This window comes from Scardinius erythrophthalmus (genome assembly GCF_964197995.2).
Source record: "Scardinius erythrophthalmus genome assembly, chromosome: 23".
NCBI classification, from domain to species: domain Eukaryota; kingdom Metazoa; phylum Chordata; class Actinopteri; order Cypriniformes; family Leuciscidae; genus Scardinius; species Scardinius erythrophthalmus.
Genome location: NC_138243.1, coordinates 4,556,794 through 4,568,850, shown reverse-complemented (window position 1 = coordinate 4,568,850; position 12,057 = coordinate 4,556,794). Strand labels below are relative to the sequence as shown.

At 39.5% G+C, this 12,057-nt stretch overlaps 1 protein-coding gene across 2 annotated transcripts in view; it reads left to right on the top strand.

The window, feature by feature from the left end:
- Nucleotides 1–11,684, top strand: part of map3k1 (mitogen-activated protein kinase kinase kinase 1, E3 ubiquitin protein ligase) — a gene marked incomplete at its 5' end in the record, with an annotated part of 65,566 nt that extends 53,882 nt beyond the window's left edge. For both annotated transcript variants that reach the window (XM_081354704.1, XM_081354705.1), the window contains 4 exons: nt 2,303–2,434; nt 2,852–2,994; nt 8,660–8,791; nt 10,109–11,684. In XM_081354704.1, coding sequence (XP_081210830.1) covers nt 2,303–2,434; nt 2,852–2,994; nt 8,660–8,791; nt 10,109–10,258 — 557 coding nt within the window. In that variant the 3' untranslated portion in view covers nt 10,259–11,684. The remainder of the gene's footprint in view (nt 1–2,302; nt 2,435–2,851; nt 2,995–8,659; nt 8,792–10,108) is intronic.
- Nucleotides 11,685–12,057: the final 373 nt, after the last annotated feature.

Genomic DNA, 12,057 nt, shown 5'->3' with positions numbered 1-12,057 from the left:
TAAACTTCAAATGCTTGTATTCATGCTTATAAATGAATCACTGCTTAATGGGACGATTCTGTATTATATATGCCACATTGACAACCCTAGCTAACACTTATTATTAATAGCCTAATAATTAATATGTCAAACTCAAACTTTTTTAAAATTCCAGTTGTAAGCAAAACTCACGTAATCCCTCTTTCTGAAGTGACATCAAACCATCTCACCTCTCTTTCAGTGGTCCTTAGTTTGCCAGGTATTCTTTCTGAGGATCAATACACATTAGTAAAAGGATCCATTTTAATTTCTTTGTCTACAAAATAACTTTTTTCCGCGACCACCACCTTTGTCCAAAGCGACTTACAAATGAGGACTAAAGCAAGCGAGTCATCATGAAGAGGCAAAAACTACGCAACAAGTGCTCAAAATACAAAGTTCAGGTATTGCTTAATGTAGCATAAGCCAGAAGGGAGGAAAAGGAAATCATTTTTTTTAAGAGGTTAAGTGCTCACAGAAGAGATGAGTTCAGCTGTCTTTTGAATGTTGTCAGGGATTCTGCACTCCAGATGAGGGAGATCATTCCACCAGGAAGGAACCGTGAATGAGAATGTTCTGGAGAGTGATTTTGTGGCTCTCTGTGATGGCACCTCGAGCCGTCGCTCATTGACCGATCGTAGGCTTCTGGTAGGAATGTAGACTCGTAGAAGCGAGTAAAAGTAGGAGGGAGCTGAGCCTGTGATAGATCTGTAAGCAAGCGTCAATGCCTTGAACTTGATACGAGCAGCGAGTGGTAGCCAGTGCAGAGAGATGAGGAGAGGAGTGACTTGGGCTCGTAGAAGACGAGACGAGCTGCATCATTCTGAATCATTTACAGGGGTTTAATTGCACATGATGGAAGCCCAGCCAGAAGAGCATTGCCGTAATCAAGCCTAGTAATTACCAGGGCCTGGACGAGAAGTTGTGTTGCATGCTCAGTTAGGAAAGGCCTGATCTTCCTGATGTTATGCAGTGCAAACCTGCATGATCGAGCTGTCTTTGTAATGTGGTCTGTGAAGGTCAGCTGGTCATCAAAGATTACTCCAATATTTCTGACTGGCCTTGATGGGGTGATTGAGGATGAATCTAGCTGGATTGTGAAATCGTGCTGTAGAGACGGATTGGCAGGGAGGACGAGAAGCTCAGTCTTTGCCAGGTTGAGCTGCAGGTGATGTTCCTTCATTCAGACAGCTTGAGATTCATGCAGCTGCTGTGGGATCATCTGGTTGAAATGAGAGGAAGAGCTGTGTGTCATCAGCATAGCAATGGTAAGATAAACCATGTGCCTGTATGATGGGTCCCAGTGAAGTGGTGTAAATGGAGAAGAGGAGGGGTCCAAGCACTGGACCCTGGGGAACCCCTGTGATCAGCTGATGTGCTTTGGATATTTCAACTCTCCAGGCAACCCCGAAAGACCTACCTGTGAGATAGGATTCAAATCAGTTAAGTGGAGTTCCTGTGATTCCCAGTGATGAGAGGGTGGACAGAAGGATCTGATGATCCACAGTGTCGAAGGCAGCAGACAGATCCAGGAGAATGAGATCTGTGAATGAGAATCGCGATTCGCAGGGCTTCTGTGACCTACAGTAATGCAGTCTCGGTTGAATGGCCTTGCTTGAAACCAACTTGGTTGGCATCCAGCTGGTTATTCTGAGGCAGGAAAGATGATACTTGGTTGAAAGCAACTCGTTCAAGTGTTTTCGCTATGAATGGTAGAAGAGAGAAAGGTCTGTAACTCTACAAGTGACGTGTTTAATGTGGGTTTTTTAAGCAGTGGAATTACCCGAGCCTGCGAGTTGAATAGGAGGAGAGAGTTGAATGTCTTGAAGTGTTCGTGTGTTAAAGGCGCTGTTGATCTTGTTGTGGAAATATAAAGATTTCACAGCATGAACATCAACAGAAAACTAAGACAGCAGAGATTGATACATACTCTGGTCAGGTGGGTCTTTTGATTTGCGCCATTTCCGCCAGTTCACAAACAACATCAGATAACCAGTGGTTGGAGGGAGTAGCACGTGCTGGCCTGGAGGAGAGAGGGTAGATTTAAATTTAAAATGTAGCCCAAAAAAAAGGGCTTTTTCCCCCACCTGCATTTTCTAAATAGCCCAATTGTGCGGGAAAACCGCGACCCTGGCAACACTGGATCTCACAATGCATTATCACATTAACAAGAGGCCCTTTTGGCTATTTTCCTCTTTGTAAGTAACAGTTTTCAGAATGACTGTTTTACCAGATCTGTCCTGGTCCATAAAAGTCATACTTGTAACTCCTCTCTTTTCCTCAGGTGGCTCAGTATCTCATCTCTTAAATAAATATGGTGCGTTTAAGGAGGGCGTGGTCATCAACTACACTGAGCAGCTCCTACGAGGTCTCTCCTACCTCCACGAGAATCAGATCATACACCGCGACATCAAAGGTAAGCTACCGGAGCATGGCTACCGAAAGAACTGCTATTGTCTCAAACTGGGAAGAATGGTTTCCAGCGTACTCTTGTGTCCTTTACAGGTTGGTTTGGTGGATAGAGAAGGCAGTGACTTTTTCAGTAAAATATTTTTTTGTGTCATAAGCTCTGTTCCAAACCTAAGCAGGTTCCTACTGCCTACTGAGATAGCATCATACTGTAGGTGCGCTCCCAACTTCTTTTTTCTTTTCAACTCTGTTGCAGAGGTTTGGAGCTCTATTTGTGTAACACGGGGTTGTTGCCCAAGTGTGGCGTTTAATTTCAGTTCTGCTGCCTTAGAACTGGCAGTAGACAGCAAGGCAGCTCACTAGGTTGTGGAGCAGAGCATTAGGGTGTGTTCCCATATTTATGGTCTCCTTTTAACCTGTGTAGGTGCCAATCTACTAATCGACAGCACGGGCCAGAGGTTGCGGATAGCTGATTTTGGGGCAGCAGCACGTCTGGCTTCAAAAGGGACGGGTGCGGGGGAGTTCCAGGGTCAGCTCCTGGGAACCATTGCCTTCATGGCTCCTGAGGTAAACATTTGAACTTAAAAATACAAAACCTGCCTGTTTACTACATAAAACATGTGTTGAGATTGCAGTGTTCACCCTGAAGTGTTTAAACAGGCCACTATTTAAAGGATTAGTTCACTTCAGAATTAAATTTTCCTAATAATTTACTCACCCTTATGTCATCCAAGATATTCATGTCTTTTTTCAGTCGAAAAGAAATTAAGATTTGTGAGGAAAACATTCCAGGATTTTTCTCCATATTGTGGACTTCAATGGGGTCCAACGGTTTGAAGGTCCAAATGTCAGTTTTAGTGCAGCTTCAAAGGCTCTAAACCAGGGGTCACCAACCAGAGGTGTAAAATACTTGAGTAATTTTACTTGATTACTGTACTTAAGTATTATTTTGGGGGATTTTTACTTTACTTGAGTACAATTAAAAATCAGTACTTTTACTTTTACTTAATTACATTTTTTAAGAAAAAAAAAGTACTTTTTACTCCTTACAATTTTATTTACAGTCAAAAAGTACTTCTTTTTTGGAGATCACTTCATTCTTTTTTTCCTTGCTATTACCAAACCAATTGAATTGCGCTGATGCCTAGTTTAATTAAGTTTAGTGTCTAGTCTAATTTAATGAGATTTGTTTTCACATTTCACCAAATTGGTCAGATATGTTCATTGGTCCTTTGGAAGTGACGTCATATCGCATCTATTACCACAATGCACAGCACCTTGACCTAGAACTTAGAGAAATTATAACAGTCATTCTTAGGGGGACAATCCAGCAGCCGAAGAGCGTACCACCCCCGGGGGCCACCATTGGCTAACAAGCCATCACCTGCTGTTAGCATTCCATTGACTTCCATTCATTTTGGTAGGAGTGTAACGGTTCACAAAATTCACGGTTCGGTTCGATACGATACACTTGTGTCACGGTTCGGTTTGGTTCGGTACGGTTCGATACAGCAAAAAGAAAGAAATGCCAGAGAAATTTCCTAGATTCAATTTTTTTTTATTTATTTTTTTTATTAAAACTAACATCATAAAGTATGATTTTTTTTTTTTACTTTGAGCAATTCTAGAGCTATAATTCACTCTTCTTAGGAGCATATAAAACAAAACAGCTCCTTGGAAAAAATTAAATTTAATATTGTAGTAGTTATAAACAAAGGTTTATTTTAGTTCAGATTAACATTTGACGGCAGCAATTGTATTCATAATGTCAAAATAAAACCGACGTAATGGCATTGATTGGCATTCAATGGCATTGAAGGCATTATAGCCACTATTCCTGCCAAACTTACATGGTTGCAGTTTGTGTTACTACAGTAAATCCATGGTAAATGTTGCAGATCTGTGGACACTGGATAGTTCATTCATGGCAAATGTTTCTTCCTGGTTTCCACGTCAGCGCTGTTTGATCCGTTAATAACGGAGAAATGTGAATGTTTCTCACTAGATCTCGCAGCGATGTTATTAGTTCTGAGGTGAATTCAAATGCTTTCTTTACTGGATCACTTATTAGCGCTGTGTAGTAACAGCGTCGCATGATCACGATCGGCTCGCGCTGCACTGGTACAAACTGATAAACGGTCCTTCAACCACACAATAACGAGCAGTTTCGTTCCTCTTGCATTACGTTTGCCATTTGATGTTGGGAAATGTTGTGGTCGTGCCGGCGTCTCTTACATTATGAGCGCGCTTGCCACGTGCAACACGCCTACATTTGAAATAACGAAATTTTGGTCGGCAGGAAAAATGGTCCAACGAACCGAACCGTTCTACGAATACGTGTATCGTTACACCCCTACATTTTGGCGTCACTTTGACAGCGAATAACTTAACATCTGAGGCGTTTGAAGACTCCATTTGTCCATTGTTTATGGTCCAAAATCAGCCACAGGATCAAGAGCACCAGTGGCTGTACCTTAGCGAATTTTTTTCTTTTAGTGGTAAAAGCATGTTTAGTTGATTGTTTAAATAATGTTGCATACTGGCATTAGATAGTAGTCTTATAGTTTGATAAATAAATACAATTTAATACAAACAGTTCTAAAGCAGGATAAAACCTTGTATGTGGTTCATTCACTTCATGATTTTAGAGATTAAAAGCTTAAACAAGAATCTCTAGTTTTCATTCTTGCTATTACTTTTACTTCTTTAATACTCAAGTACAATTTTAATGTGGTACTTTTTTACTTTTACTCGAGTACGATTCTGGCCAGATACTTTTACTTTTAATTGAGTAAAATTTTCCCTCAGTACTTGTACTTTCACTTGAGTAACATTTTTTAGTACTTTTTACACCTCTGTCACCAACTGGCGGACTCCGGTCCGAATCCGGACCGCAAAATGCGTCCATACGGACCGCGAAGCCTTTTGAAATAATGAAATAAATAAATGCCGCTATTTTCTAATAAAAACACATTTATATCAGGCACATCAAAGTCAGCTCAGTAGAGACGTTTGGGTCCAACAGCGCAACGGGTTGCTACTACAGTTACTATGCTCACTGTTGCTACGTTCAGACTATTTTTCAGACCAGACGCGCAGTCAGATTGCGCAATGAAGAGAGCAGAGAGCGCGCAGACAGATGAAACTTTCAGCCAGTGAAAAACGCAGAGAGATAAAACTTTCAGTGAGTGAAAAACAATGGCATTTTCAAAAATTAGTAAAGTTGACGCTGAAAACCAAGTTTTCTATAATTGATGGAAAAATACGCATTTATTCTTCCTGCATCGAGCTGTAACTGTTACAAGGCCCGTGTGTCTCATTTGCTCCGAGTCTGTCGCGGTTTTATAAAAGTGGAAACATTAAATGTCAGTACGAAGCTAAACATAGACACTTATTAGAAGGAACTTATCCTCAGCAGTCCGAGGTAAGGGCACAGAAAATAAATGAGCTCAAAGTCCAGTATGAGCGATCTACACGGGTCGTCCTCTCTCACTCATTCGCCGCCCAACATCGAGCATATGAGTGTTCACTGAGAATACAGTGAATTTTAAACAATTTTATTTAAATTTCATAAGAGGTTATTTACATTTTTATGGACTGTACAAAATAAGAGATAAAGGGTTTCTTGCACTTTTTAATTTTTCCAACACTGGTGGCACTATTTTTTGCATGTGTTTCTGAATGATATTGCTGAAAACGCACTTTAGTTTTCCTTTTAAGTTGTTAATGTTGAAATTAATGTATGTTTAGTGCACATTTAGAGATGAAGGCATTTTGCACTGTTTCCTTTATCATATTTTTGTTAGACATTGTTACTGGTTGAATTCAGATATTTTGTACCAAATCAACGTAAAGGACATAACAGAACAGCATTAAAATTAGATCAGTTTTGTGAAGGATTACTTATGGCTGCTTATGAAAAGACATATTGTTTATCCATTATATTTTGTTAAAAAAAAAAAGTTATCTACACTCGTTTCTTTAGTCTGGTAAAACCCATCAATTCATATTTTTAGGTATATAATTGTCCGGACCTCGGCTGGTGAGGAGGGTTCATTTACTGGACCTCAAGCAATTTTAGTTGAAGACCCCTGCTCTAAACAATCCCAGCTGAGAAATAAGGGTCTTATATAGAGAAACCATTGGTCATTTTCTAAAAATGCTCATTTTGCACTAGCTCTGTGATACGTAATTGCGTTGAAAGGTCACGTGTGTTCCGGTTCAAAATGTAGGGTAGGGCGAAAAACTCGATCTCATTTTCAACTTCAAAATCATCCGACATTGTTGTTTTACCTTTTATTAATGTATTTTTTTTGTAAATGACGTTTGTCTTAGTCTTTGCACATTCGCCTTGTAAACACTAGGTCTGTACTTCTGCCTACATCACGCGTGACCTTTCAGCGTGATTCCGTAATGTGTGGCGCATCGCAGAGATAGTGCAAGATGAGCATTTGTGGTTAAAAAGTATATAAATGTTTTGTTTGTTTTTTTGAAAATGACCAATGGTTTTTGATAACTGTCCACTATATGAAGAAAAATCCTGGAATATTTTCCTCAAAAACCTTCATTTTTTTTTCGACTGAAGAAAGAAAGACATGAATATGACGTGGGGGAGAGTAAATTATCAGGAAATTTTAATTCTGAAGTGAACTACTCCTTTAACTTCTGTGTTCCATGAACGTCCATGTGGTATACAAGTCAGACACACAATATCAAAACTACTTTTCACAACTTGCATTCAAATAGGACAGTATGTAGCAATGGCAAAGTTTCTTTTGTTTGCGATATGTATTTGATGTATTAAATGCAAACATTACAGCCACAATATGCTTCTGTTTGGGTTTTAAACTGAGGCACACAATACTCACTTTGCTTGGGTCCAATTAATTCAGCTACTTAAAGATGTAGAAGTTAGCCTTCTCAGACTCTGCTTAAAGCTTTTGGTTGGAAATTGAGAGACTGAGAGAAAGAGACCTTCCCAGACAAAAGAAAGCTTGTTCATTTTGAAGAGGTTTCAGTAATGAATACCCTGCTGGGAGAGGCAGGGCCAGCTGAACTGCTTCCTAATTAAACAGAGTTTGGGCACACAATAACAACAACGACACAAGGGGTCTGCCTATTGTGGCTTCCACAAAAGAAGTGCAATTTACTTTCATTTCAAGTTACTCAGAGATCTAAATCCACTTTGTCCTATTTTCCTGACTGGCCACGCAAGTCTGAACACCACACAGAGAGGTCACCAGACTTGACCACAGTTTTGTGAAAGGACAGTGGCATTTAAATGTCCAAAGCTTAGAGAGCAAGTAAAGTTGTGCACCTGTGCATACAGAACACAATACCAAAAAATCACCAGAAACTGTGGCAGCAAATAATGCACCACAGACAGAAGCTGCAGTAGTTCTGGGAGTAGGGCTGGGAGTCTCTCGGCACCTCACCATTCAGTTTGATTACAATTCCAGAGGCCTGCAATGATCAAACTGTTATAGATGCATCTTTTTTTTCTTCTCTACAGGATTTTTTTTTCTCACTCTGTGACTTCATTTTACTTTCAAAGCAAAGTATCAGTAAAGGTCCATAATAAATGTACTCCCAATTATGGGTGGGAATCTTTAGGCACCTCACGGTTCGATTCTGATTCTAGGAGTCTCAATCCGTTTCCAAAATGATTCTTGATCTACATTTTGTTCTTATCAATTAATTAGTTTACCGGCTTAAAATCTACAATTTTATAAGACATCTAAGATATCTGCTGCTGTCTATCATTGATGTTAATCAAACAACAAAACACACATAAAATAACTCACGGCTCTTGACTGAATCACTTTTGTAACTTTAATAAGGATAAATCTATATATTTTGGCAGAGCAGGTAAAAATCAGAACCGGCCCGCCTTGGCTAGTAGGAAAAATCCTTAGTTTTGAGCCCTGATATATTAAAAGCACTGCTAAATGTGACCTTTATTATAATAGGTTTATGTGAAGTTCACTTAAATTAAAAGTTATATATTTTTTAAATATCCATCTCATTGACCTCATTTTCTAAAGATGTTGAAATGTGTCTTGTGACATACAGCGCCAAAATGGTGTGAATGCTGCTAAAGGGCCAGCTGTTTTATGGGTAGAGAGCTTTATTGAATGGTCTCGGCATTACTACACTACTGATTGTGAACTGGTGTGATTTAAGCGTGTTTGTGTGTGTGTGTGTGTGTGTGTGTGTGTGTGTGTGTGTCCAGGTGCTGCGAGGGCAGCAGTACGGGCGCAGCTGTGACGTCTGGAGTGTGGGCTGTGCTATTATAGAGATGTCCTGTGCCAAGCCTCCCTGGAACGCTGAGAAACACTCCAACCACCTGGCACTCATTTTCAAGGTGAGGATTGAACTGCATGTGTGCACGTATTTGGACTTTATGAGCAAAACAATCAATGCAGTCATGTTTACTTAGAATTTAAACCATTTATAATACATGTTACCATGAGTTAATGTAAATGACTTCAGGTGAGTTAAGTACTTGACGTATTTGACATTTCCTTAAATGTTTTTGCACAATCATTTTCATGCTGAACAAATAATAAAATTACTAGTAGCTTCAGTAAGTAAGTAAAAAAACTCAAATTAAATATAATGCGGTTTTATTATAATAACAACTTTATTTAATGATATAAAAACGAAGTAAAAATATAATAAATATGTAATATTGTACACATTAGATCGAAAGATCTGGAAAAACCCATTAATTTACCCGCCCATAGACCCTCCCCTCGAAGAAATCAGGACAGAAGTGGTTGAAAGTGGACAAAAGAGATGGTAAACGTGGTAAACGGGAATGTTTCTCCCTCGTCCACTGGTGATCCGATCGACCAAAACACATCTTAATACCAGGAGTAAATAGAGCATTAGCTGCACCCAGATATCACTGACTGTTTGTCAGCAAAAGTCCACCGGAAGATGCAAATCGAGTGATTTTGACTTGACCGCCGCAGAGCTTTTGTTAAAACATTTTAGCATTTTTGTATTTCAACCCACAGACAGTCGGATCAACAGAGAGGCGGCGCCAAAATCAAAAGTGGTTCAAGTGGTTGTCTTTGATGATGGGCTGACATTTGACAAGTGGTCAAATCATGCTTTTTTAAGCTTTGACTACTAGTAAAAGTAAAACCTATTCTGTAAAGAATTTTTTTTTGAAAGAATAATTCATGCTTTTATTACATCTAGATCGGATTACTGTAACTCACATTATTTTGGGATTAGCTAGTCGGCTTTATCCCGCTTGCAGATTGCAGCTGCAAGACTCTTCACCAGGACTACACGGCCCACATTACGCACTGGTTGCCTGTGCGTTATCTTATCCAGTGGATTTTAAAAATCTTCTTTTAGTGTTTAAATCTTTAAACGGTTTGGCTCCTCCTTACCTCTTGGATTTATTGACTGAACATCGTCCAGTTTTGTCCAGAGATGGTTATGCATTCGGAAGTCTCTGCCCTTCTGTGTTCGATCTGCATTCATCACTGTCAAAAACCCTTGAAAAATTTGGCATATAATCAATGAGGAATTTATATTGCATTGCTTTTTTTTTTATTAATTATATTGTATTGTCTTTTTTATTGTGTAGCTCATTGGTCAACCTAGAATGTGATAAATGGCGCTATATGAATAACACAGAGATTGTCACTGACTCGTCCCTCAGATCGCCAGCGCCACCACAGCTCCGGGCATCCCCCCCCACCTGTCCCCGGGCCTGCGGGACGTGACCCTGCGCTGCCTGGAGCTGCAGCCCTCGGACCGGCCGGCCTCGCGAGAGCTGCTGAAGCACCCCATCTTCAGGCACAGCTGGTAGAGACGGCGCACTACTGAAGCCTGCTCCTGCTGACACGCTCCTACTGCTAGTCTACACACTTCTGTCTTTCACAAACACAACACACTCGTCGCAGAGGGCCCTGAATGCTGTATCCTCAACACATGATGCAAAAAACACCATTGCACATCGACAAAAGCACATCTGTATAAAAGTGCCATTTCTGTTTCAAGTTTAGATCTCTGCTCAGTCCGTTCACCTTCTGGAAGGCTGAAAATCAGGTCATCTTCAGTCGAGTCCAGCCCGAGTGACGGCGTTCAGCGGCTCGTCCGTTAAACCCCCCTCGCATTTAACACATTTGACTTTTGACGGATCTCCGTGTCGGGCCTCGTGTGTTTTCACACCATGAATGTGTGTTGGTGAAAGACAAATCTCTGCTAGTTGAACTAGCGCACCGCTGAATGTGAATGCTTATGATGCCGGTATGGTTCACCTTTCATTATCCATAAATTGAGATCTTGTTGTATAAATGTCTGATTTTACATGTTTTAGCTTAATGGGTGTAATTGGGATCCTTTTCAAAGCTATCGCCCAATTTTAGACTGTGATGTGCGTCTGTAAATCTTGTTTAAGAGTCTCACTGGAACATCATTTCGGATCTCCAGCTCGATTTCGGTTTATATGTCGTGATTTGACTTATTTCTTTACTTTGGGTGTCGACTCGTCATCATTCAGTTGAAATTTCATTTACTCAGCCATGTTATTGGTGCTGTTCTGTTCACGAAAATCCAAGACGTTTTGTAAACGATTAAGCTTCCTAAAGGAATATTCAGCTCGCGTAACTGAGTATTTCCTCGTGTGTTATTTTCTGCATTACAAGCGTTGAACATTTCGGTGGAGGGATCATATTTAGCTAACAACTCTAGTGCTCGTAAACACTGTTTTAAGTTCCCAAAAACCTTTAACATTATGCATGTTCTGAAAACATGTCGGGTGTCTGAACTGTAGCTCTTCAAGCGTTGTCGCTTTTTAGGTTTTCTTCCATTTTTAAAACCATTTTAAAAGAATATTGACGACCTTATTTGGACAAATCTTGAGTTGTAAACGTGACAATTTCAAAAATATTTTTTAAAAGTAATGTTATTTAATGCAAGTTCTACTGCTTTATGTGGAAAACAGGCTGATCAAGCTTGAAGAGTTAAGATGTAAATATGAATTTTGGTAGCTAAATGTATTTTACTTGACTCCTGCATTTTTAAAGCCACACTTCTCATCATAAATACGTATTTTGTTCCTGCAATGTGTGTTTTTTTGTTTGTTTTTTTGTTTTTTTCCTTTTCTTTCTTTTGTTTTTTCCTATGCCTTTATGAAAGCTTTAAAGTTATGCACTCTGTCTTTTTATATACTGGAAAGGTGTCTGTTTCAGTCGGCTTGATAAAATCTAATCAGTATTACTTGAGTTTTCCACATCTTCTGTCGTTTCTTCAGTTCTCCTCATCTCACTGCGTTCTGTTGTTGGGTTGTTTCATGGGCTTTTTGTTCTGGGCTGAACGGACCTGTATGAAATGATGCTGTTTCTCGTCACTTGGTGGTACTTTTTATGTGAAGATTGTCTATTGCTGTTTTATTCCAGTCTTTTCTACCTCAGGTGTCCTCTAGAGTTTTCTTCTACCAAAGTTCACTTTCTCAATATATATAAATAATTATATATATATATATATATAAAAATATATATTCTTTTATTATAATTTTATATCTCTGATTCTTTGTTTTTTTGTTTGTTTTTTTTCCTCAAAGATCTCCAGGGCTTAAGGGCTAACTTATATTAGCACCTTTTATTG